The sequence below is a fragment of the Chelonia mydas genome, chromosome 4 (assembly GCF_015237465.2).
Source record: "Chelonia mydas isolate rCheMyd1 chromosome 4, rCheMyd1.pri.v2, whole genome shotgun sequence".
Taxonomy (NCBI): Eukaryota; Metazoa; Chordata; order Testudines; family Cheloniidae; genus Chelonia; species Chelonia mydas.
The window spans coordinates 15,269,760-15,297,296 of record NC_057852.1 but is presented as its reverse complement, the minus strand read 5'-3'; the positions used below and the strand labels follow the sequence as shown (position 1 = coordinate 15,297,296).

General features: G+C 45.8%; 1 protein-coding gene across 1 annotated transcript in view; it reads right to left on the bottom strand.

The window, feature by feature from the left end:
* Nucleotides 1–12,195: 12,195 nt before the first annotated feature.
* Nucleotides 12,196–27,537, bottom strand: part of LOC122465457 (protein Shroom3-like) — an 80,874-nt gene continuing 65,532 nt past the window's right edge. Inside the window, exon 2 of the mRNA XM_043545272.1 lies at nt 12,196–12,342. Coding sequence (XP_043401207.1) covers nt 12,196–12,342 — 147 coding nt within the window. The remainder of the gene's footprint in view (nt 12,343–27,537) is intronic.

Sequence of the window (27,537 nt, the reverse complement as noted above, 5' to 3'; positions counted from 1 at the left end):
AATGACCTCCTTTGTAAAGCACTTTGAGAGCTACTGATGAAAAAAGTGCTACAGCAGAGCTAGATATTACTATTATGCAAGGGAGCTCTGACAATTTACATCAGCTGGAGATCTGAGCCCCAGGTCCTTATAGTTCTGGGTACTTCATATTTGAAGCTCGTAGATAATAATTTTGTATATGCTACTGGATAAAAAGGTATCGGATTTCAAATGGTCCAGAAATACTCTCCCTTTCCTTTCAACCTTCTAGCTTATATTTCAGCACTGAATCGGGTTTGAATCACTCTGTGGTAAGTTGTGCTCTTCCTTTAAAGGAAATTGAAAGGATGGCTGTGGATTCTGCTGTAGTTTGCAAACAAGCCATCAGCTATATCCATGTTAATGGCAGACATTGTAAACAAACAAGGAACTTGAGAAGATTGACTTGCTGCCAGCTAAGCCCAGCTTTTGCTCCATTAGATTAATCACATATTGAGGGAATCATTCTCAGTGTAATAACAGGCATTGCTTAGTTGGTCCAGACTGTTAACATTTAGAGAAGAAAAAGGAGTGACTTGAATACCGATCTTTGCTATCTTTGTGTTTGGGCTTCCTTAGACCTTAATACTGAGCTGCCTCACAAAGCAAGAGATGAGAGAGTCACATGTCTTTCATTCAAAATAAAATGTCCTATACAGTTTACAATGAAAGCATTAAGAAGTGTACAACAGGGAACAGCCCTGCGCTGGCAGAGAGATGGACTAGCATATCAGGAGATACGGATTCAAACCCATGTCTTTTCCATCTAAAACTGATACGAAACTACTAACAATTATTATTATTTGTGTGATAGTAGCGCTTAGGGGTCCCAACTGAGACTGGAAAGCCAAGGAGCCAGGCGCTGTACATACACCTAATGAGACTCAGTCCCTGCCCCCAAAGAGCTTATAGTCTAAGAAGACAAGAAAGACAAATGGGTGGAGGAAGAAAGTATTCTCTCCATGTCAGAGATGGGGAATGGAGGCACAAAGAGTAAGTGGTTTGCCTAAGGTCACACAGACACTCTGTGGCAGGAATTGACTCTGTATCTCCTGGGATCCCAGTCCAGTGCTTAGCCACAAGACCATCCTTCTGTTTTTATTTACAGCAAACATTTTAAGGCATCTCCTCAGCCATGGTCAGTTGTCATAGCTCACCTGTAAAGCTCTACAATGGCATTCTAACAACAGACACCAGCTGAGGATCTGGCCAATCACCTCCACCGACTAGCGTAATAAGGGACACAAGTGGAAAGTAATCTAACAAGGGTGCAAGGTGGGCTGTTGGCTTCCCTGTCTCACCCATACCAACCAGTGCTACTGCCAGAGTCACTTTTGGGCTGTCAGCCACCTGTGTGAATCCCCTCTCCAACCTCCGGCCACTAGAGGGTGATGCAGCTCACCAGAGGACCCACTGGCTGCAGTCAAACAGCACATGAAGCCCAATACAAGCATTTGGCTTCTTTCAGGAGGATACTCTCCCCAGTTAAAGGGAAAGGGAAAGGGAAGAAGAGGTTACTGACTTTGTGCAGGAACTGCAGTTCTTTGAGATGTGTCCCCCTGTGGGTGCAAAGCATTGTAAGGCACCCCAGCTTTCAGGGCAAGTGGTGGCAACCCATCACTGGTCTGAACTGCACCCCAGAATGTCATAACGGGCGCTCGTGTCTGAAAGGGTGCTGCCGAGTTTTGTCCCTGTGGTGCTGGATGCGAGGTTGCTTTCACAACAATATTCCCAGAATAGCTATGTTAGACATCATGCCTCAGCAATCTAACTGCTGCTGCTGTGAACGTAAGACTGTGTAAACAGTGCACAGCGACAGCCAGCCTTGCTTAGCGACCCGTGAGAAAAGTCTATTTTTAGCGACTGCTGTAGGCCACGGTGGCCCTTGTAAAACAGGCAGGCAGTGGACAGATTTGGGGCCAGATTCTCAGCTGGTGTAAGCAAGCACCGTTCCACTGGCTGTCAGCTGAGGAGCTCGGCCTGAGGAATGTTGAATCTGCTAAGTGAGGAAAGAAGAAACCAGTTTGAAAGAAGCAAAAACCAACTCAAACCTGTTCCTTGAATGAGAATGAAGCTGACCCTGTCATTGAGCTAATGGACAAGAGAGAAAGAACCTCAGCTGGTGGCAATCAGCAACTCACTGCTGAAGTCACTGGAGCTACCCCAGTTTGCAGCACCTTAGGCTCTGGCCCTTTGTCTTTAGGAATGTGGTGTCAGCTTTGACCAGCAGCAGAACCTCAAAAGGATTAATCAGAAACATCCAGGCCCCCAGTCATCTAGCTCCATCTCAAAGAAATAAAGACATTGAATAGCATGGTTGTTCTGACTGGGCCAAATGCCTCCCTCAGTCAGATACAACAAACAACAACACACTTCACTTATTTACTGCGTGTAAATGATCGCAGTTGGGGCCCTGTCCCTCTCCCTTTGAGCACAATGGGAAAGCTCCCACTAACTACAATGGGTCAGGCTCCTCAGCAAGATCTATGTTTGCAGGTTCCTATTTGTGCTGTGTCTACCTCTCAGCTTCTCTCATTTTAATCCCCAAACCTACCAAGTTCCACACAAGTTTGGTGTCACCTCACTTCTACTATTGATGTTATTTACATCAGAAATTCAGAAACCAGGCCCCTGACACTATAGAAAGAGCTATTTACAATAAAGGGAGGAATCCTACAGCATTTTAAGATACATAAAATTTGCACGTCTCTCATTTTGATTCTTTGTCATACATTGTAGCTCACATTTGGGTGTGTATAGGTTGAAAGTTTTGGCACGGTCAAGAGACATCCCAGATGTGGGAGACCTTGATTGTCTTAAGTATCATCTTAGTGCCAATGACTTGCTGTGTTCTATTAATGTAAACATTTTTGCTTCAAAGTCTGATGATTATGAATGCACAGATTTTAAGATCAGAGGAGACTGTTATGATCATCAAGTCTGACCTTCTGCATAATACAGACCAGCATACAACCCCAGCAAGTAATTTGTGCATCAAGCCCATAACTTCTGTAAACTCATAACTTCTGTTTAAGCTATATAGCATATCTTTTAAAAAGATATCCAGTCTTGCTTCAAAGACTTCAAATGATGGAGAATCCACCACATCCCCAGATAATTTGCTCCCATGGTTAATTACCACCTTCTCTGTTAACAAATTTTGCTTTATTTCTAGTCTGAATTTTGTTACAGCATTAGCTTCCAACTGTTTGATCTAGCAGAAAAAGAAATGCAAGAGCCATCTACTATCAGAAATCTCTTTCCCATACAGGTATTTGTAGACCATAAGCAAGTCACCTCTTTAGTTTATCCAAGAGAAAGTAAACAGATTGAACTTCTTCAGTTTCTCACTATAAGGCAGGTTTTCCAGACCTTGAATAATTCTTGTGGTTGAACACTTTCCAATTTTTCCAACATTCTTTTTGAAGTGTGGACACCAGAACTAGACACAGTATTCCAGTAATGGTCTTACTAATGCCACAGAGAGAGGTAATACCACCTCCTACTTGTACATGATATGTCTTTGCTTACACATCCAAGGATCGCATTAGCCTTCTGGGCTACAACTTCGCACCTTGGTACATGGTGCATGTACCAAGCATGCATGTACAGTTGGTTATCTACCATTCCCTGGGTCCTTTTCCATGTCACAACGTTCCAGGATACCGTCCCATATCTTGTAAGTACAATCTGCATTCTTTGTTCCTAGATGTATGACCTGGCATTTGCCATATTAAAACGTATGTTATTCAAATGAGCCAACCTTACCAAGAGATCCAGAACCATGAACTGCATTTCACTTAGGTGGATAGGAGCAGCTAAACAGTGGGGCCCAGATTTTCAGAACCACCAACCTAATCTGCACACATTTTCCATGACTGTGCATGCAATCACTGTAATGTCATATGCATATGGCCTTTTACATGTCTGTCCTTTGTGCACACTCTGTCATGCTAAATGTACATGTAAATTTGGAGCACACACGGGACTGGACTATTCCAAACAGGGTTTAGTATTAACATGGCACCAGTGGGACAGCATGCGGTCAGCATGGGTTTCTGCGGAATTTAAGCTTTCTTTGATGCTTCTAGAACCCCTGGTTGCCAACAGAACTCCTCACGTGTGAACGAGTGCAGTACCATCCCAGGGGCCCACCATCCACTGGGACACAGGACAGAGTGAAGGGTTTGCTACCACAGCAGCTCTGAATTCCCAAGTTCACAGGATGGGAGAAGAAGCCATGGAGAAGCCATATGTGGGTTCTTTGTGCCTTACACTGTGCTCAAGTTCAAGAGGTTGACGACTACAAGCTACAAGTCAATAAGCTCAGGTGCTCTCAGCTCTACAGAGAGCCCTGGCTTCCCATCACTTCCACAGACAGTCACGACACCCAGCTAACAGCTGCTCCAAACATTTGTCCCCAGCGGCAATATGGCCACACTTGATGTAATGGGGGAAGATACTTGTTTCCCCCCACACACCTGTGATTTTGGTTTTCTGCTCACTATTTCTCTGTCACCAGCAGAGCAATGCTTGTTCATTCCACCCTCCATTTGCAACACATCCTGCTGCCCTGTCACCTCGCCCAGCAATTATTTTACAGGCTCTTCCCTTTGCACGCTGTTTACACTTAGCTCTTTATCTGACTAGAAGGGACCAGTTCTTAAGCCTTCAGTATGCTGTGTGTTTTATTGCTGTGGTTTAAAAATACAGTGGAGCAGGAAATGAAACTGTTTTGAGCAGGAAATGAATTTGCTTTCTCTCTTGCCAGAGAAGCAAACTTTTCTGTAATCTGCCTCCTGAAGGAGCACTGCAGTAACAATACAAGGGAAGGGAGGTATTTTCTTCTGGTATTTCTCAATGTGTTTAAAACCAGATGGCAGAAAATGTATTCAAATGGCATGGGCAAACGTACAAAAGATATTAGCAGCGGAGTATGTAAGGCAGGAAATTATTACTCATTTTAGCAGGGAGTGGAATGTGCACCTAAGGTGCATTTGATAAGCTCCCTGATTCCCTGACGTGCAAACCAATTCCTTCTCTGACTCCCAGCTGACTGAGCATGAAGAATAAGCAAATTCCCCTTGGCACTCAAATTGCAGGCCCAAGCTATTAAAAAAAAAATTCTGAGCCAAATATTTTAGAAAAAGAAAGTATAAAAGAACCGGGGTGGGGAAGTGTGGTGGAAGGAACAAGCGGACATTAGCAACAGATCTTTAGATTATTATTGCCAACATGGTAAATACACCTGAACTCCGGGAGGTGTGGCGAGGTGCATGACTCTGTCAATAAACCCCTGAGTGACTAATCCACAGAGGGGTTCCAGATCTGGAGATTATACACCCATAAATGACAGCTGGGGAGCATGACTTGAGGGCCACATGGTAAGACAAGACTGTTGAGGACAGATGGTCCTGTGGTTAAGGCACTGGGCTTGGACACCTGGGTTCAATTCCTAAGGCTGCCCCAGACTCCCCAAGTGAGATTGGACAAGTCAGTTGGTCTTTTTCTGCCTCAGTTCCCCATTTGTAAATAGGACTACCAGTGCCCATTTTGTCCATTTAGATTATAAACTTGCCAGCGCAGGGACTGTCTCTCACGATGTGTCTGCAAAGTGCCTGGCACAGTGAGACCCAACCCTGATCTTGGCTGTGACTGCCAGTCGCAACTGAAATCACAGCTAGAACTCGGTGGTAATAGTGGGGATCAGCTCAGATCCTCCCATTTCAAAAGCACAGCCGCCTGTGTTGGAGAAAAGGGTGTACTGCCATTGTCTGTTAACAGCTTGACAGTATAGGGCCTCTGACACATAGTGAGCAGTTCTGATTCCATCCACTAATGGGGTGCTGGTGGTGTGCACACATTTCAGTACATGTATTACAATGCCTAAATTCAGTGATTAAATTTGTAGTGGGGAGGCTAAAGAAACCATAGGAAATTAGAGATTTGGCCTGACTTTCAGAAGTCAATAGGAGATACTGGGTACTCAGTACATCTGAAATGTGGGTGTCTTTCCAAATTTGTCTCTGTTAATCCATGCATTCAACAGCTTCACTTTAATACAAGCCATCGACATCTTTAAAGCATCCATCTGTCACTAGTAAGAACAACTTGTGTTATTCATATTGCAGACACTATATGACACTACAAGTTATATTTATAGTAGCAGTGAAAACTAAGTAGTTGGATCAAGCTCAGAAATAAAAAGCAGCAGCCCAGGTCTAGCTGATAAGCCATTTGATAATCATGGAGTGTATGGCGGATACAGGCATCAGGCAGGATGGTCCAGTGGTTAGGGCACCGCCGAGCAGTTGAAATGAGAGTTCAAACCCCTGCTCTGCCACACACTTCCTGTGTGACTCTGAGCAAGCCTGTGCCTCAGTTCCCCATCTGTACAATGGGGATAATAGCACTGCCCTGCCTCCCAGGGGTCTTGTGTGATTCCCACATAGTACTGGGGGCCATGTAAGTACCTTGGACAGAAACCAAGTATTATGGGGTATGGTTTTATACTCCTGGAAAGCTGAGGCCACTACTGCTGGGTGTGTATGCTTTCATTTTAGACACAAAGGGGCTGATTCTACCCATTTATATATAAGGCAGAAGGATGGACTAGATGACCTAACAGGGTTTTCCCATCTCTTATTTCTGTGAACAGTATCCATGCAGAGGCTGGAATCTGTTGCCAGCATAAACTACACGAGGGAAAATTAAGTGCCCAAAATGGGATTACTGCCTTATTGTCTATAGCTGAGTGGGGAGAGTTTTATTTAATGTTTCATGCACTTGTTTTACTGTTCCGTGCACCACATTACATCATCCCATGTGCATTTGAGAACCAGTTGTTAAAAACAAAGCTTTAAACCTGGGCTGTCAAACGCAAAGGAGATTCCATGTTTAGTTATGATCCAGGGTGTAAATGCAACACTTCATACATACTCCCTTCAATCCCCAGCAAATCCCCCACTGATGTTGGGAGGAAGTTTGCACAGAGATGAAAGCGACAATACAACCTTTATGTCATTAGGTAACTTTTATCTATCATTTATTCAGTACTTCATTGTGATATTCAGAAAAAGAGCTCCCTATGGGGCCACCACTATGTCTGCCCTTTGTTTTTCTTCTTTCCTCCTTTCTCTCTTAATAAGTCTCTTCTATTCTTCCCTCTGCATTTCTTTCCCTGCAGCTACGCCCAATTCCTACCTCATTTCCCATTCCATCAGCTAAATGTTTAACTATTTAATTGCCAAGGTGAACACTGAAGCATCTGCATTGGGCTTTTAGAGCTGACACTTGAATGAGATTAATAGGGAAGTTCACCCCTCTTGGTCATTGTTTCAGGCTGTCTGCAGGCTCAGGCAGACATTGCAACATCCGTGGACACTCAGTTCACATTTGGGAGGTCCTCTCTGCAGACATGAAAGCTAGAAATTTACTTTTGTTTTAAAAAGGAGAGGTGAGCGTGAGCACAATCCGAGTATGTCATGGGGGCCACAAACAAATCATTAGTATTTACTGCTTGTGTTACCGTACCACCTAGGAGCCCTAATCAGGGACCGGCACCCCAATGTATTAGGTGTCCATCCACTTGTAGAACAATGCAGGCCAGATCAAGCCCAGGGACCGTATGTTTAACACTCCTGCTTTAAACAGTCTGATTAAAAATCTCCTCTGAATTGCTTGGTTGTCTCTTCTGATGTCATAAGCACACTATTTAACCACTCATATAGAGTTCCTGAATTTCTAATATGAAAACAAGCAAAGAAAATACCTTTAAAAGTGGTGGCTTTCTGTGTACATCAGAAAGCAGCAAATAAAAAGCAGCAAAAAAAAATAGATTTGCGCCATTATTTGCAAGTCACTTTTAATGAGGAAAGTGGGATTGCTCACGGCAGTGTGAGTTTGTCTCACTCCCTGTGCATGATCTCTTGCAGCAACTACTGAAAGCATTAGCCAGTCGCACGTTGAGAACTCAGATAACAAATGAGTGTTTCAGAAAGTTTGTGTCTTCAGCCAGCAATCCTAGTCCATCATAGGCAATTTACAAAAAGAAGTCAATCTGCTAAGGACGCCCGAGAAAGTAGCTTGTTAATTCCCTTCAAAAAGAATCAAAATTAACTTTTCATTCATTTTATCGTCAAGTGGCAGAGAGCTGCAAGACATCAGCTACTTGCACTTTTACCCCTTGAAAAACAGCATTATTATATTCAGAGAGAGATGAGCTTGACCCAGTGAAAGATGGGGGCCAAACAGCCCCAAATGTTGGATTTGGCTCCAGATCTGAATTTAATGGCTTTGGCTCCTAACATTATATGGGCTGAACCAATACCCCAGACCTGAACCTACACTACATAAACCTTGGATGCAGAATTTCACCCAGATGAGTAAAGTCAAGCATGGGCCCAACTGACAGGCTGCTGAAGTCAGTGGAGGTACTGCTGCTGATCTCAATGGGCATTGCACTACTAGACATTACTTCCATAAATATTTACAGTATCAGTGCCATAGTGAGAACAAGAAAAAATAGTCTATTTAATACCATTGTGTCTAACCAAGGATCCCTTATATCTGGGGGCCTTACACACTTATTGCTGGGTGCCCCACAATTTGCTCTTGGATCAGGACACTTTCTTCCAGCATGCTCCACAGACTCAAAGCAACCACAACGTCTTTACGGAAGCCGTACAATGCCTAAACCTGCATCCCACATTGTCCCAGGCCATAAGGAGCTTTCACAACTCTGGAGGATATTACAGTGCTTATTACTATATTAGCCTGAATGGTCAGGTGCTTTAGGAGTGGGGTAAAGATGATCCATGCCTCAGAAGATCCTTTCTGCTGTCTGTCTCTGAACCTCGCTCACATACCTTTGAGTTTTTGCATTTTATCACACAGCTACATGCCGACTTAGCAACATTCCCCTACCGGCAATGAAGGATCTGTGCCCCGGCCATGTTTGCGTACAGAATGGCTTTCCTTAATTAGTCTCTTATTTCTCTACTGTATTTCACTCCTTATTTCCTTCTTTTACATTTTTATCTGATTGAGGGTGTTTGTTTTTCTTTTTTCTTTTTCCCCTTTCTCTGGAATCCTTAACCATTTCCCTCCACTCCTTGTTTTGTGTTGGAGATGGACACATTTGCCTATTCTCTCATGGCCCCTCCCCAGCCAGAGGGCCGAATCGTGCTTCTTTCATGGGTCAGCAGATTTCATATTGCTTCTGACCCACAATCCAGAAGTTACTTGCGATCTCCAATTTCGTTTGCCATTGCTCCTCTCTCAGGATTTTAGCCTCCATCTGTCCATGTCAACATTTGAAGGCCAGATTCTCTGCTGGTGAAGTCAATGGAGGACAAGCTGAGGATCTGGCTCTGATAGTTAGTTATTTGTTAATTGTATACTTATAAAATGCAGTAATATTCCATTGATTAGGGATATGAAACCGCTTCATATGAGGAGAGATTCAACAGACTGGGACCGTTCAGCATAGAAAAGAAACAACTAAGGGGGACTATGATAGAGATTTGTAAAATCATGAAGGGTGTAGAGAATGTGAATAAGGAAGTGTTATTTACCCCTTCCAGATAACACAAGAACCAGGGGTCATAGGCAGCAGGTTTAAAATACAAAGAAGTACTTCAAACATCACACAATCAACCTGTGGACCTTGTTGCCATGGGATGATGTGATGGTCAAAAGAAGAATTGGGTTCAAAAGAAAATTAGATAAGTTCATGGAAGATAGATCCTTCAATGGCTATTAGCCAAGATGGTCAGGGACACAACCCCATGCTCTGGAGATTCCTAAACCTCCAATTGCTAGAAGCTGGAACTGGAAAATAGGGGATGAATCACTCAATAATTTCCCTGTTCTGTTCATTCCCTCTGACGCACCTGGCATTGGCCACTGTTGGAACACAGGATACTGGGCTAGATGGACCATTGGTCTGACCCAGTATGGCCGTTCTTACATTCTTATGTAACTGGTTAGTGGAGCTTGCAGCACTTTAGCAGGGGTACTGCATGAATAAAATTATTATGCTCTATCTCCTTCTTCTCTAATGGTATATGGCATTGATCATCTTAAGTTGCCATCACTGTGACATCTAATGTTACAATTCAGGCCTTGGTCCTGATCTTCAAGGCCATCCATAGCTTAGGACCCAGCTGCACATGTGAGCACATCTCCATCTGTCTAGACGGTTATGCTTCTCTAGGGCAATGGAGCTAACAAAATGCAGGATGAAGAATGTAAAAGACAGAGAAAGTATTCTCAGTGGAGAGAGTTTGAATGTGGGACAAGCTAAGGAAGTCTGCAAGGCCCTCTTTCATCTGAGAGCCTGGGGTAAATAGCAGAATACTTTATGAAGGGAGTGGGGAAGCAGAGCGGATGTTAATCCTATGTTCACTGGGGACCAGGAAATACCCTTGCACCTTATCAGAAGCTGTTTAAAAACTGGACTTCAGTTTGATCTATTTCAGTGGGAGCACAATTAGGCCGGTGCTGAGCACTTCTGAAAATCCCATCTTACAACTGCATGTTTTACAGAAAAAAAATACAGCAGAAATCACGACCCAGTTAGCACTAAGAATGCTACTGCAATTGAACCATGTCACATGATGAAATGACATGAAGCACCGCAACCAAACCAAAGCTCCAAACCAAAGCAGAGCTCCCATAGTATTACCTCTGTAAAGCAGGGACAAGAGTATTTGGGATTCCCCCGTTGGAGACATTTATAAGAGGGGAGGAAAAGAGAGATGGGACCATGCCCTGGAAAATAATGGTGGCAGAAATGCTACATGGTTCCATTTTAGAAGTATACTTGCGGAACGCAGGACACTGTAGGCTATTTGTTAATTTTTTCAGAACCCCAGGCTGGCGGTTGAGCTGTGCATACTGAATGGGCGCTAAGCTGTTCTGCCTCAGCTGATTCCTATGGTATGGGAAAGCTAGTCAGAAAAACAAGAAAGAGGCTCATCTGTGCTGTCACTGGAAGAAAAAGGACAGATTCCCAGCTTGGACACAGGCTTCTAGCACACTGGGAGTTGTGGTCCAGCGAGTCAGACAGCTGACTCTGCCCCCCCCCCTCCCCCAGAACAGAAGGATAATCAGAGACACACACAGGCAGAAAAGACTCTAGTAGTAATAAGTTTAGCTTCTAAGAGGAATTGCACTGCAGCTGACGATCGCCATGTATGATATGCACCAACTCCCGCACATAAACAAAACTAGAAAGGCCAACTGCAACAGCACCAGAATATTACTCTGAACCCTTCCCCTCAGCTGTGGGGGTGCGATTGAGGATGCAAACCCAGATCGAAAACCAAATGTCAGCACTGGCCTCTACCTCTCCACTGTGATAGAACCAAAACCTCAGATCCAAACCCTCCCAGCCCCTGGTAGATTCAAGCCACAGACTTGGGTTCCGATACAGATTTTGATTCTCATACAAACACTTCCATCTACAGAATGCATTTTATCTGCAGAGATCACAGTGATTTACATAGATGAAATAGCCTCATAACACCCCAGGAGGTACAGTGTGTAATGATTATATATTACAAACTCATTGAGCACCCAGGGAAACTGAGGCAGAGCTAAGTGATTTGCCCCAAATCCTGCAATCCATGCCAGGTCTGTGACTAGAATCCAGGAGGCTTGATTCAGGGGTCACAGCTCTACCTACTAGATCACACCCTAACTATGTAATCCACAATGCTATTTAAAACTGAAACAGCCATTCTTTCCCTCAATTGCACAGTCAAGATCTGATCCAAAGCCCACTGAAAGCAATGGGATTCTTGCTGCTGATTTCAAATGAGCTTTGGATCAGGCCCAGAATCCTCATCCACAAATTAAAAACACAGAAATGACAGAGCGCATATGGTTGCATCTTCTCCTAGGTAGCCCCAGACAGGCAGTAGGACTCTGCTTTGAAGTGGCTGAGCAGCATCCCTGACTTGCTGTGTTGATGGGGAGCAGTTGAAATAGCTCTTTCAGACATCACACATGGTAGGACATCGTGCGCCAGAGTGGCCCAGGTGACAAGTCACAGGTGCCCCTGACTCTCAGCAGGAGAGATGAAGATGTTGGGTGAGAGTCTTCACAGGATGATGATGGGGAGGGAGAGGAGGGAAGGAGGAGGAAGCAATAAACGCACTGTACCCTGCTTGCCTACCTGCGGATGACCAGCTTCAGTGTCTTGTAGGACCCCTTCACCAGTGAGATGGCCTCCCGCCTGGAACTGCTCAGCTCCACCTCATTGATGTTCACCACCTCATCACCAGCCTGCAGCGAGTCCGCTTTCCCCCCTTCTTCAACCTGCATGGAAGAGAGGAGAAAAAGCAGTGAGAAGCGATTGGCTCAGATTCCCAGGCAGAGTTTGGCAGCCTTTTGTGGCACTAAAATGAGCCACTTCATCGGGGACAAGTTTTACAGGCCCACAGCTCTGCTCCTGAACCAAGAAGCAGCACCTTCACCTCCCGGCACCCAGAACTCTCTGCTTGCTTCTTTCGCCACTTCATATGGATGCAACCAAGATCTGCAAAGAATGCAGCCCTCTGTGACTTTTCCAATGAAGCTGAAAATTCTCTGTGATATCTGGAAGCAGTAAGGGGTAAGGAAGTGGTCATTAAATATTTCCTGGTCAGTTTTATAAGCCACAGCCATGAATTCTGGATCAAGCTGCAAAGCTCAGATCAGATCCAAGCTTCACTAAAGCATGAAAGGTTCAGATCCTGTGGTTCAGATCTCTCTCTAACAGGGGTGCTGGAATAATTTGTATTGTGGGGATGCGGAGAGCTATTGAACCAAACTGTAAACCCTGTATATGATGGAAACCACTTCAAGCCAGGGGATGTGACAACATCCCTAGTTCCAGCACCCATGCGCTCTAGTCATTAGATTGGTTGATCAGCAAGAGCAAGTTTCTAACATGCAAGCTGTAGAGCAGATGCATCTAAGTTAACACAATTAATAACAACTGGGAGCACTCCTTTGGTACTTTTCAACTGAGGATCTCAGTGCCCTTTATAAAGGGAGGTAGCATTTTACAGATGCACAGAAAGGTTAAGCGACTGGCCCAAGATTATACTGTCTGTCAGTGGGAGAACTGGAAATAAAACCCGGGGCTTGGTTCTTCCCTGCTCTACACCTTGTGCAGTCATCTATCCCTGCGCAGTGTCAGCTACATTCTCACTTACACATTGCACAGGGGCAAATGACTGCACAAGGTTAGGGGAGGGGAGGGGAGGGGAGAATCAGGTCCTGGGTCTCCTGATTCCCAGTCTTGTGCTCTCTCCATAGAGAAAGGCTGTCTCCTTACTCATCCGCCTAAAGTAAGGACACTAGGCATTGGGGTGAAGCTAGGTGACACAATGGGTTAAGGCACTAAGCGTTCACTTCTAGAGACTCAAGTTCAATCATGCCACAAAACCACCACTGAAAATCTGCTATCATACAAGACACTTGGTGGGTCATGCTCAAGAGAAGCTCAGATCTGGGACAGCAAGGCTCTTTCAGATCAGGACTGAAGTCCAGCGACGTGGCATGACAGAAGGCATGCTACTGCCTCCAGCAAGGCCTTCAAGTTCCTCAACGCCATATTCAACTAAAAATTGCAACTGAACTCCTCTTTGCAGATTCACGTTCTCAGAACTCACACAAGCTTCTGATCCAGTCTGCTGTAGTCCAGCAGGATGTCCGTGGAGAATGGCTGATGCTTAGGTCTGAGGGATTTTCTTATAATTGAAATGATAGATACTTCAGGAAGTTGTCACGCCAGGCAAAGAGTAACTGAGCCATAATGCACATTCCGGCACATTACCCAGCTTTCTTGCTCTATAGATTACTGTCAGTGTCTCAGGTGTTTCAGTGTGAACAACAGTTTCCCGTAGGAGGTAATGGCCAGTTCTTCAGATGAGAAGAACAGGATTTAGCACATACATCATATAGAACATCACATCTTCAAAGCCTCCTCCAAACATTAATACCCTTGCCGGGTACCTAAGTGTCATTGCATACTTAAGCCTTCTAGGAAGTTGTTGCTGAATTGGGGGTCGGGGGGCAGGGGTGTTTTCCCCCTGAGAACACCACAAAGCCAAACAAATGAGAATTTATATAAAGGAGCCAGGCATGTATCACAATTCCCAGGAGGATTTAAAAATGCTAGACCTTACTGGCAAAATAAATTAGATGCCTAAATCATAAAATCAAAACGCAGGATTGTTCCAGCTTGTCTCAGTTGGCAGAGGCTACGCAAGAACACAGGTGGTATCGTTTTCATAGAATAGAATTAGCTTCTAATTTCACAAAAGGGGGAGGGGCCTGTTTTTACAGTTAAGCAAACTAATTAAGTGCTTAAATACTTTGTTGCACTGGGGAGCACACCAATGCAAAGGAAGTGTAAAACCACAACAAAGATACCACCAGCATATCTGTGCTGTGTGCCCAGTTCCCAGCACTGTCAAGCCAATTCATCTCATCAATAAAACCCAACCTTCAAGCCTTGGTGATCTCTCCTGGAAATGATGCTAGGCAGTGCCTCTTGAAGCCACTCTGCATCACAAGGCGTTCAGCAGAACCGCTGCTGAATGTTTCCGAATCCTACAGGCTCTCAGCCATCCTTTCCACCTCTGCCTAATACAGACACACACTGTCCCGTTAGAAGATTGTTCTATCATTTTTTTTTAAGCCAAGAAAGGCTTTGGCCACTTATTCTAAAGGGAAATACTTGCACCTGCTGGGAAATGGGAAACCGCTCAATTCACTGCTCTATTTCACAAGTACTGAGCATTCTCCACAAGCAGGAGATAAATTGCCACTATTGTGTTTTAGATTAAAAAGGTTCCTGAGTAAACACCTTTGCTGGTTAGTTCCTGAGGTGAACCCCAGAAAAGAGAGCCAACAAGCCCCAGGGACCTTGCCTTGTGATTCAGAAACTGAACCAGGGACAAAAACAGTTGAACAAAGCAGTACAGCTTTAAAAATGTTTAAATATCTGCTTCCTGTTCTGGATATTAAAAAACCACCACCACCATCACCACCACCACTTTGGGACTGGTGTGCAACATCATATGTTATGCCACGCCCTTTGGAGGGCAGCCAGCAGCAGGACTTGAGACTGGAACCTGTGGATCTTAAAGCATGATTTTCTACTGACAGTGAAAAAGTCTTCCTACATTGGCCAAGGCTCAGGGTAGCTCCCCAACTGTTCTCTGTAGTCCAGGCACCACTGGAGTGGGACAGAGGACCATACTGAGTGGGTCAGACATACAGGAGAAGCAAGAGGGCAGAGAGGTATTCCAACAGTTCAGGAGCAGTTTAGGGCCAATTTAAATCCCACCTTCACATTTGGTCAGCGGGGCAGGGCTGAGGAGCCCCCCGGGGCTGCACCAATTCAGACTAAGGGCTGTTTCAGCCCCTACAGCAGCCAGAATCCACAAAAGTAGTTTAAACCACTTTTGCCCACATCTCTTTTCCCTAGGTGGCGTCTTCTGTGCTGCATCTCTCCAGAAGTTCAGTAGAGAATCTCCCCCTAGCGCTCTGTACCTAACAGTTTTCTTGCTGTCTTTTCATGGAAACAAAGGGAAACAAAGGACAGAGTGACCCCAGTTCAGGTTTATTTACAGCAACACTTACGGGGTTCAGAATCCAGACCTGAAACCAGATCCACATTTTGTATGTACAGCCTCTGTGATGGGCTGAACTAAAGGCCCAGATCTGAACACTTCCTCACCCTTGGAGAGTTTGCACCCAGCTCTGAACCCATCTTTTGTGATTTAGGTCCAGGTAGCTCTACCCAAACTCAACTGGAATGCCAAGGATGGGAGCTTACATGAGGGGAAAGGGGAAAACAGCCCCATGAACTGAGCATGGCAAGTTTTGCACAATTCTCGTCCGAACGTGCTCAGTTGCCAACAAAGAATCAAGAGCAAACAGAGGCCTGGGATCCCACTAAGTATCACTTCCTCTCGCTGGCTGTGTACGCAAAGTTTGTGGTTAGGGAGTGGCTTTCTCACAGCAAAGACTGCATAGTTCAGACAGAGCAAGCGCACCCTGGCCACAGCTCTATCTCCAGCCAACGTCACTACTGCAGAAGCAAACAAAACCCAAAGACCAAGGAATGTATTTAAATGAACACCTGTTTCAACAGACAGGATCAAAAACAGCGAAACGAGGAAATAGGACTGTTTGAATGGGCGGACGGTGAAAGTCTGAGGCTAGGACAGTGTGATGCCACGCCATCAAGGGCAAGGAGGGTCATAGAAGCTATATGCTTGGCCCGTGGAAGAGACGGATCCATACATTATTCCACCTCTCCTGAGTTACGAACAGTCAAGGGCAGTGTGATCTAGTGGCTAGAGCCCTGGCCCGGGAGTCAGGAGACCTGGATTCTATTCTCAGCACTGCCACTGACAAGTCACTTCACCTCTCCCACCTTTTATCTGTCTCATCAATTGAGACCATTAGTTCTCTGGGGGCAAGGAGCGTCGTGCTATGTACAACGTCTACACAGTGGGAACCTGATCTCAGTTGGGCCCTAATAAAAGTAACAGTCAGTGGGCTCCAGACAGGGCTGAGTCCAGCCCTCCTGCACTGGAAGGCCAGAAAGAGACATGGCCCTGGCACGTCTGTTAGGAATGGTACAATGGAAAGAGAGGGTTCTCAGAGCTAGGAGAAAGACTGGAAGGATCTAAAGGCAAATAAAAAAGCCCAACATGTGCCACTTCCGGGAGAGTGTTTGGTACTTGGATGTCTCCTCTACCTCCATCTATCTGGGTGGAAGGAAGCAAAGGAAAGCCAGCTTTGCAAAAAGAGGTTCCACGCATCATTTTACTGAGACCCTGAAAAGCAGCTAAAAAGAAAGCAACAGTAATGAATAATGTTGGCACTTTCACAGTACCTTTCATGCAAGGATTTCAAAGCACTTCAGACAGGAATCATTTAACTAGCAGAACCCTCCTGTGAGGTATGTGACTTCACCAATTTTACACATGGGAAACCAAGGCAGCGAGTGGTTAAGGGCCAAACGTTCAAAGTTACCTGATTTGGCATACAGGGCCCTAATTGCATGCACAGATAAACGGCCATTTCTGCCTACCCATTCTGGATGCACAATTTAATTTTGAAAAATCAGGCTTCAAGTGACAGGAGGTCAGAAGGTGGCACGTCACGCCTTGCCCAAATCGCAAGCTGCCTGGATGCTGTCAGTCAAAGACAGAGTCAAAAATGCAGTTCATTATTCCGAGTCTCATGAACAGTGCATGAGCGGCCACATTGGTCACAGCGCTGTCAAACTTTGCTTCCTCTCAACAGACAGCCGCTTGCTCCAGCAATGTAGCTATTGTGAGCTAAGTGACCTGCTACCACAGAGCACGCAATTGTCAGCAAAGGCTCCTACGGTTGGTTTAGGCGGAGAAAGATAAGGGGAGCTGGAGCCTGTAAGCTCTTAAGCCTTCTGTATGCAGAACTTCCATTGCCTTCATTGGAAGCTTTAAATATGGGGGGCCTGGCAGCGTCCAGCCCCCTGAGTTAAGGTTGTGATTTATTCTGAAGTCACCCGGTCATTGTGCAGAGGCTGGTTATTACAGAAGACTCTGAAGAGCACATGGGGTGGTAGAAGTGTGATAGGTTTGCTGTCCCACTAACCTTACCTCTGAAGACCACCGCTCAAACCCAGGCTTATGTCACAAGGGTGTCTCCCCATTCCTTGTCTCCTCTGAGCCCATCCCCCAGACAGCACCTAGGTAAAGTGCAGTGCCGCAGAACTAGCAGCAGAGCTGGGGGAATCACTGATTTTTCAGTTGTCTGGAAGAGATCAGTTTGGGGTCAAGCAAAACCAACATTTTTGGCAAAAAAAAAACAACCCCAAAAATCATTTTGGGCCAAACAAAACCTTGTGTTTCAATAAAAGTAAAGGAAATTTGGAAACAAAATATTGTTTCAATCCTTCCAACCCCCCTCTCCTTCCCCAGCAAAAAAAGAATCAAAACATTTTGACATTGGAGGGAACTTTTTTGCTTCCCCCCCCTCCCCCCAGTTGAAACAATTCGCCAAAATTAACACCAATGCACAAAATGTTTCAGTTGACCCAAGTTTGCTTTTTTCAGGGGGGGGAAAAGTTTTATCTGAAAAGTTTCACCCAGCTCTAAGTGGCAGCCTGTGTGCTAAGGAGGCCAAGAAACTGCTCCAGGCCAGCCATGACATTCATCTGCGGAGCCACGTGTGGGGAAGCTCACCCTGCCTACTGCACTCTGTATAGAACGTTATATGCCATACCAGCTAAATATAAAGAGCCAGGGGTTAGACATACCTCTCGGTGTGCCTGGCTTTTGCTGAATTAAGTTGGGCCTTTCACCTTACTGACTACATTGTCAGCATCAGTTTCTACCTGGTGGTGTCCGAGCACATTTGCAAGAGCTCTCATGAAGGATCCACAGGTACAAGATCATACACGTCACACAAGAAACACTGGAGAACTCACGGCGTCATTGGAGCTTGCAATGTATTAGAAGGCCCTGCAACTCTTATCGCAAGAGTATTGCGTTCCCTTTCTTTTGTGGCAGCAAATGCGGCACCCAGTCTCCTAAGGAAGCATCTGACAAAGCTTAACCAATAGCAATAGCCTTCTATAGAAAGCACTCCAAAAGTCTATGGGCTTTTTGAACCATCCTGATAGGATGGTTTGAGAGTTCCTGATAGGAAAGTTGGCCTTGTGGTTAGGGCCGGGACTGGGACGCCAGGGATTTGAGGTTTGAGTCCCAGCTCTGACAGACTCCCTCTCTAATCTTGGGCAAGTCACTTAGGGCCAGATTCTGATACCAGTCACCCATAATGAACAGACTCCTACAGCGTAAGGAGCTCTGCTGAAATCAACGGGAGATTTGTGCTACTCAACAGGAAAAAGGGTCTCCATCTCTAGCTGAAAGACAGAGGTAGCCAGGACAGACAAAGGAAGTAATGCTATTTAGAGCATAAGCTCTTTGGGGCAGGGACTGTGTGTGCAGTGCTGTGGTAGCCGTGTCAGTCCCAGGATATTAGAGACAAGGTGGGTGAGGTAATATCTTTTATTGGACCAGCTTCTGACTATGTGTATCCAGTCCCTAGCACAATGGGGTCCTGAGCTTGGTGGGAACCTCTAGGTGTGACTATAATACAAATACCCCTATTCAGTTCAGTAACCGGGCTGTATCCAACTGCACAGGATGGTCCAAAACATCTACAGAAAAGTTTTCCTTTTCTAATCCCACAGCTCTTTTCCAGAAGGACTGATTCCAGCATCTCCTCTCCTCCTCCTCCCTCACCAAATCCAGCTTGCCAGTACATTCAGCTTCTTTCAAAAAGACAAAAGTCTTCCCCACTAAGCCGGCCTCTCCTGAAATACAGCCACTTCAATGCATCTCAACGGCATCTTCAGGCTGATGCAAACGGAGCTCCATTCAGTTGCCTTTATTGAGGGCAAAGCATACCATGGCGGTTACCCTGGCCTGAAAATCCAAAAGGCCACCCTGGGCCCGCTTTGCATTAACACTGTACTCCATCTTGCACCTCTAGAGCAGGCCTCTTGTCATTCAGTAGATCATGCCGCAGACTTTGAACCCGTCTGTTTTTTTTTTTTTTTTTTGGCTTACTGTAAAAGCAACACGTTGCTTAAGCAGATCACCAAGGATACATAAGACTTATTGCTGCTGTCTTTTGTTCAGTTCCCTATGGTTACTGTAGGTTCAGAGAATGCCGTCTAACCGAGATCCTTTCTTGATGATTTTAAAGAGGTTTCCTTTATTTATTCCACTCTTTTCCCCTTCCCTTTGTTATAGGGTCTTTTGTAACAATGAAATCTCTGTACCTTTTAAGATGGAGCATACCAGCTTTGTACCCTTTGTATTATGCACAGGACATGTGATTACTCAATTGAAACTATTTGCTGAAGTTTCTTAATTATTAAGAAGCAAAAAAAAGAAAGCACCCAAATGGGTTTGGGTGCTCAATGATCCCAAAGAAGTTGGAACTCTGATGCAGCAATCATTGTAGCTGAGTATTGATGGAAGCAATGGCAATCTCTATGACAAATGACTGCCCTTAACTTGTCAGATATTCTAATGGTGACAAGGCGATCATCAGAAATGTCCTGCTGGAGATGGCTGGCTGTATTTCCCCAGGGGCAAAAAACAGCTTTCTAGAAACTGACAGGGTGAGAGGGAAAGATGCGGTTCCTTGGAAGAGCTCTGCACTCTAGCTTTCTCAACTGGCAATACGCCTGTAATTCGGGCAGCAGGGACTTAATCACAAACAGAATGCTGCTGGGAAAGGTTTGATTTACCTCGGTCTTGCCCCTCACGTGGTTGTTTATACACCCGAACGTGGGTGTAAAACTATACCAGATCAGAACAGTAACACTTTGGCCCCCACTTTGCACTGGTGAAAATGACCACACAAGGTGCAGAGCCCTCAAGTATCAGGCCCAAATCCTGCTTGCCTGACTCACCCAAGGAGTCACATTGAAATCGATGGGACCACTCATATGAATGAGGCCATTGGGACCCATGGTTGAAAACCTTCAATACCCGATGGACTCATATAAGACTCTATATGGGACATGGAGTTTCTTAGGCTCTCATGGAGATCCGAGGAGGTTCTGAAAATAAGAGGGAAGGAGTGGCAGAGATGCTGAGTGACTCCAACATCATTCGAGACTCCAACATCATTCGACTTAACATCGTTTGACAATTTCGGGGGGGAAGGAGGGGGGCAGGGTTTCCAATGCAATACAGACATTCCTTCCCCATTGTCCACAAACTGCATGTCAGCAGGATGTAGTTGTTAAGACAATTAAATCAAAATATAGTTAAGTCAAAGGTCCCCCCTTGGAGCCATATCGCTGCTGGATATCTCCTTCCCCAGTGCAAACAGGCTTCTAGAGACTGAGAACCTAGCCATCGAGATTTACTTCAAGCCACAGATGCTTTCAAATAAGCTGGTCCTTTATTCTTCTGGGAGGCAAGGAAGGCATCCTTCCATCCTGCTCTGGAATACATCCCATCAAAGTTTCTTCTCCCAAACACAATGGTCCTGCATTACTGGCTCACTGACTCTCTCATGAAGGAGAAGTTCATCCATTCTGGGTGGGTGACTGATTCCTAAACTTTACTTCATGTAGTAAATGAAATGGGTTATTCCGAATACTACTACTTTGGGTTTCCATGGTGCCTGCCATTAAAGGATGCCACAGTGCTTTGCAAACCAAAGCGCAGAAGGCCTGACTCTCTGCTGTCCTGCATGCTGGGGAGTCGTTTACCCTCTGCAAAGTGGGTGTAAAATGCCAGCATTCTGATTGATTAGCACTTTACACTGCTTTGCACATGACTCCACAAGCCACATATCAGGGAAAGCCAGGCCCTGGGATTTTAAGTGATTTGACCAAGGTCCGTGCTCACAGCAAGTCATAAGCAGGGCTCAGACTAGAACCTAAAAGCCTCCCAATCCCAGCTGTCACCACTAGGGGAATATATTTTTGAATTGCCAATATAAACACACCACCACAAATAAAGGAATGTGCTCATACAAGACTAATGCATCTTGAGAGACTGAATCGTTTAAATGGAAGAAGAAGTCAGTTCCAGTGTTCTAGGATTAAGATGCCTTTTGACACGGCCATAAAAATTTTTTTTGAGCATGGGCAAAACAATGTATTTTCCCCTTATCTTGTTCTGAGAAACAGCTGAACCATTTTAATTAAACTTAAAGAAAGTAATACTACTACTGTTAATAATAATCAGCAGCAGCAGCAGCCCGAGGCAGATACCTGGAGTAGAAAATTCAGCCCAGACAGGGGTCCTCTAATGGGGAGTCTCAGGCAACCCTAAACATAGATGACACTACTAGCTCTGCCTGTAAGAGCACCTTCCATCATCCAGAAGCATCCCTAAGCAATCTTCAGACTCTGAATCAAATTCTGTTCCTGTTTACACCAACATAAATCAAGAGAAAAAGTATTCACACAACAATATCCATGAACCTCTGACTTCAGTGAAGTGACTCAAAATGTACATGGGTGAAACACAGCAAAATGTGACCCTGTGTACATAAAGAGTAGAGTTGGGCAGGAACTGGTTTTCCCATCCTACAGAAATCTTTGAGAGACTTTGACATTTGTAGTCTCAAATTAGGATAAATTGAAAATCCAAAAAATGTTGAGTTTTTTCAGGTCAATCTAAATGTTTTGTTTCAATAATTTTGAAACCTTTTGTTTTTTATTTCAACCATTTACAAAAATTACTATAATTAACTTAAATTGTGAAACACAATTTTCTTGAACCAGAAAACTGGAATTTTTCATTTCAAAATTTTCTCTGCAAAATTTTTTTGAGTAAAAAAATTCGTCAAAAAAATTATACCTCTCCTGCAAAAATTTCAGTTTTGAAAATTTGGCACTTTCTGACAAAAAATTTTTCATCAAAAAAACTCCCAACCAGCTCGACTGAAGAGACACTCACCCAGCACTTAAAGACACCACAATACTTCACAAGAATCTTAAAGATGGAGAGACTGAAGAACAACTTGTCAGTTGTATTTACAGAGGGGAATATCATGTAGGCACAATGTAATTACCTAAATTGGAATCTGGCCAGGACACTGAGGTTAACACCTCTTGCAAAAAGTGATCAGGACCTCGTTCTAACGTCTATTCCCACATGCCAGAACATGGCACCTCCAGCAGCAGGGCACACCTCTGTTGGCATTACTCACCCAGAGGGACAGTTGCTACCCAGTAATTCACCAGCACCAATTTTGTGTAACACATGGGCTCCTCGTGGTGGTCTCCCATAAGAGTCGTGACCAGACCGCACATGCTTAGCCTGTAAGATCTGCTGAGGCCATGGACTGAGGCAAAGTGTCTGCAGGCCATGAAGTGGTCAATGGAAGACATGACTCGAAGTTTTTGTGATCCACATACTGCAGGTCTACACAGTCCTTACCAACCCACTCCCAAACATCCCCAAGACCACCCCAGCGGCTCCCAACACTGCCGCACTTCCTGTTCGATTGTTTCCTGTCCTGGCAGCAAGGTCAATGAGGGCAGACAGCTCTTCAGCTAAAAGTGGCAAGAAGCGGAAAACAAATTGCTGGCTTCAATGAGAAGAGATAAGGGAACAGGTCTCTATCAGTTTGTATCCAACTCCCTGGAGTGACTCTAAATTCATAATCCACTAGAGGAAAGAAGGCTTAGCTCTTACGTTGATTTTCCACCTGTATGAACAGAATTTTTTGCTTGCTCAGAGATTTATATGTAAAAAGAGTGGTGGGATAGGGAAGAAATATTTTCCTTTCACCCTACAACAGGGATGGAACCATGCCAGCGCTGAACCCGAGGCATTCGAGAAGGAAGCAGCCTCCAGGATCTTGGCTGCTGGGAGGTCAGACTAAATGTGAGTTGGTCCTACTCCCAGCTCCGCAACACACACAATGCCAAGGAACTAGTTTGGGAAGTTACATTATGACTATTATTGATTTGCTTTACAGCAGCACCTAATGGCGCCAATCACCGCCAGGACCCCATTGTGCCAGGTGCAGTACAAACACGTAGTAAAATAGTTCCTGTTCCTAAGAACGTATGGTCTAAGTAGACAAGACACAAAAAGGGCGAGAGGGGAAACGGGCACAGAGAAGTGAGCCAAGGGCAAGCAGCAGGTCTGCAGTAGAGCTGAAAACAGAATCAAAGTTTCCTGAATCCCCCAGTCCAGTGCCCTATCCACTAGACTACACTGCCTTTACCACACACTGTATGGAAGCTAATTTAAGACCCACAGATTAAGGTCTACAAGGTCCCCTCCTGCAACAGACCAAGAGTGGTCAATGTGCTACATGAGTTCCCGTCGCAGCTGAGGTGCGGATACCAGGGCAGGGAGGGGGCACGGTCTGCAAAGCTCACCCTGCTCCCCGAGGCCCATAGAATCGCATGCCATGTGCAAAGTGTCTCCTGCTGAATCCGCACGGCAATGGCAGCATGGCTCTCCAAGGGGAGAGGCTACCGGTGACTGGGCACCTGCCAGCCTCGAGCCCACATGCACGGGGATGACTGCTCCTTGGGTAGCAGCAATGAATGCTGCAAGCAGTATTGGGCATTCCCTTGTCTTGAGACGAGAACATGCCCCTTCTCCCTACCAGCTTGGGTACACCCTCCTGAAGTGTGCAGGGTGTCAAGGTCGCATGGAAGGGCTAGAGAGAAGCGGGAGGGGATTGTTGCAGAGAACTGCCTTTTCCCGCCACATGTGCCCTCCTTAATTGAGTCCTGTTTGGGACTAAAGCCCTTCTCTTCCCTCCCACACTGCACAATGGGAGGGAAGCACCTGGCTGGAAATCAGAAAGTTGTAAAAACCACAAGCATTTCCAGACAAATGCCCAGAGAGAGCAACTTGCAAAGGAGCTACAGCCCTGGGGAAGAGAGTCTTGGGGTGTCCCCCTCCTGGGTGGTTTTAATGACACATCAAATGCCAGTTGGTCCATTCCAAAGGCAGGAATAATGTGCTCAGATTCGGAGAGGAACTGAGGAGCGACAGATAAAAGGCATTGCTTGCAGGGCTGGTATCCAGAGATCGAGGATCAGTTCCACTACAGGCAGGAGAACCCTGTACAATACGAATTCCTCCCTTTACTTCAAGCCTCATTTTCAGATTTCCATCCCTCCGCGCATCAGATCCATAGCACCACGCCGATTTTCACTAGCTGAGGATCTAGCCATATGGCTCCAATCCTGCGAGGATAAGCGGTTGCCTTCAGGGCCTGATCCAGCGGGGTGGCTCAGCAGCTTCCAGCATTATTCATTCGTCAGAGGAGGAATGAAGGCTGGCTTATGAAAGAGTCTGAGTGCATACCATTCCTGACAGCACCTGTCACGGAGATCGGGCCAGGCCTGGATAAAGCCAATCAAATGAACTGGTGGCCTAATAGTACCTGGTCAGAGCGTGGAGCGTGGCTGAAAGAAAATGAAGTACAAATGACCCCAGTCAATGAGGGATAAAGAGCCGACAGTTGGCTAATAAATGCTGACTGGTGGCCGAGATCATTCCCCAGAGCCTTTTCAGGTCTAATGGGGCTGTTTAACAGGGATGGTCCTAGTCATCCCAGCCCGGGTCTATATACCGCTTAGTGAGCTCTTTAACAGGTCTGTGCCTTTTAAATCGAATGGAAATTCATGAGATGTGACACAATGCAGATCTGCAGCCTGAAGCAGAAGGTCTCTCTGCATAATGCACAGAATTAGCGGGTGAAATGCCTGGCTTCATGTCACAGCCCGGCTCCAGCTCGAGCCAGTGGCTGTCACCGGCCTGATTGTAAAATCACAGCAAGGGCTTTGGAAACTTTCGTTCCACAGCAAGCCCCCTCCCACAGCACAGGAGGAAGAGTGGGCAGATCTCTCACTTTCAGGGCTGCAAAGGCAGGGAAACTGCATGGGAACGAAGAGTCTCTCATGAAATGCGGTTGGCCTAGAGGCAAACCCTACCCTGCAGCACTAACCTTTCGGTAGATGCGGACGGCTAGATAAGCGTGGTTGAGAGAGAGGGGGCAGAAACACAAGCGGGGCCGTACCCACAAAGGAAAGGCTCGGACAAGATGGGCATGATCATGACGCAGCTCTCAGCTATGCAGGGACCCAAGAGAGCAGAAACAGCTGGACTGAGTCTTCTTGATTGAACAGAGCAGGAGCACCCATGGACCAGTGGGAAATGTTAACATGAGCCCCAGCACCAACATACACCCACCAGCACCACCCAGCTGTATTGTGTACAGGGGCGATCATACAAAGTCAGTCCAAAATGCTCCCCAGGGTTAAAAAAGATCAAGCAGTGTATTCTCTTGATAACCAAGAGGAGGAAATATATGGCTAAAGGACAGAAGTCAGGAGGCCTGGGCTCTATACATGGATTTGATGTGGGTAAGTCACTTAATTTCTCTGCCCTTTGGTTTTCTCATCGGCTTTATGGAGATAATGGTGATATCACTGAGGTGTTGTGGGACTTAATTCTCTTAGGCCCTGCTTCTGCTCCCATTGACGTCAGTTTCAAAGCTCCCATGGACTTCCCGGGGCTACTCAGATGAGCAAGGATTGCTTGACCCGGAAAGAGTCCGAGAAGAGGCCCTCAGCGGTTACCTTTCAATGTCACCCACCCCAACCCTAAATGTGGTTCTGCTGGCACTTGGTCTGGGTTCTTTGCAATTATTTGGAAACTCAAACCACTGAGTTCTTAGGTGGGATTGGCAAAAGCACTCTTCACAGGTGTAACTCTTTCCCCACTGAGGTCAGCCACCATTTTACAAACATACATTATTCCTTAAGCAGGCTCTCATACAATGGCAGCCTAAGTGTCACGTGCAGCTCACCGAAGGTGTGTTCTGGTTACATCACTAAAGGACCCCTCAAGTTCACTAATCCACCAATTCTTCCCCTCACCCTGTACACTGACTTGCCATCCAGAATGAGCCCAGAGCATTCTTCACATACACAACGCTCACAGATTTGCAGCCTGGGCTCCCACAGTCACTGAGCATTAAGCAGCGTTAGCTCAGGCTCTTCCTGCAGTGTGATTTCTACAGGGTGTATCAGTCAGTCTTAAGGCAGTGAGAACTATTTTAATTTCAAAAGCAGTATCATTAACACTAGACGACAACTTTGGTTTGTAGAGCAGCCTCTCTCATGCCAGCGCTGTCCCACAATGCTTTGAGGCTTAAATGGGAAAAGACAGTATTAATTGTCTTGCACTCTGCCTATGGGAATCCTAACACATTAATGCTCAGATCCTGTCCACCTTAGTCCATTGGGAGTAAGTTAGATATGTTTTTTCCTTTTTATAATGTTCATAATAAACCTTCCAGAACCATAATGGGCTGCAGCCTGCAGGGGTCTGAGCTCCTTCCTGGAGGTGCTTCTGGCACCCACTGCTGCTGCTATCTCAGAAGAGCCGTAGGCTTCCATCACGGCGACCACCGGTGGAAGCTGCTGGACAGAGCAGCTGTTCAGTACCCAGGGTGCTGGGGAGACAGCAGAACATCCCCGCCAGCCTGGCTGTAACCCAAGGACCAAGACAAACAGTGAATGAGGGAGTAAAAGGTCACCTGAAACCCCCCTACTCACCCACAGCCTTCCCCCCAAAACACCCAGAAGCAGCAGGGCTTCCTCCCTCCCCTTCAAAGCATCCATAGCCCTTTCCCTGCAAACCTATTGGCATCACCGCCAGTTAATTTGGATATTGTTTCAACCAGCTGATGCTCATCCACATCCTTGTCTCATCCAGCCACTTTGAAAGCAAAGCCTCTGCAACACCAGGGCCCCTGAGGGGGAGACACAGCTGCATGGAAGGCACCCGCAGCCCAAGCAATCTCTCCCGTGGCCTCACTACACTACACAGGAGGGGTTGGACAATGGTGAGGAAAACTGGAGAAAGAGAGTCAGGTTTCAGGAGAGCCCTAGTGTGGAGGGGGACCAGGGGCTCAGGAATGCCAGCAAGGGGCGGTGCTGCT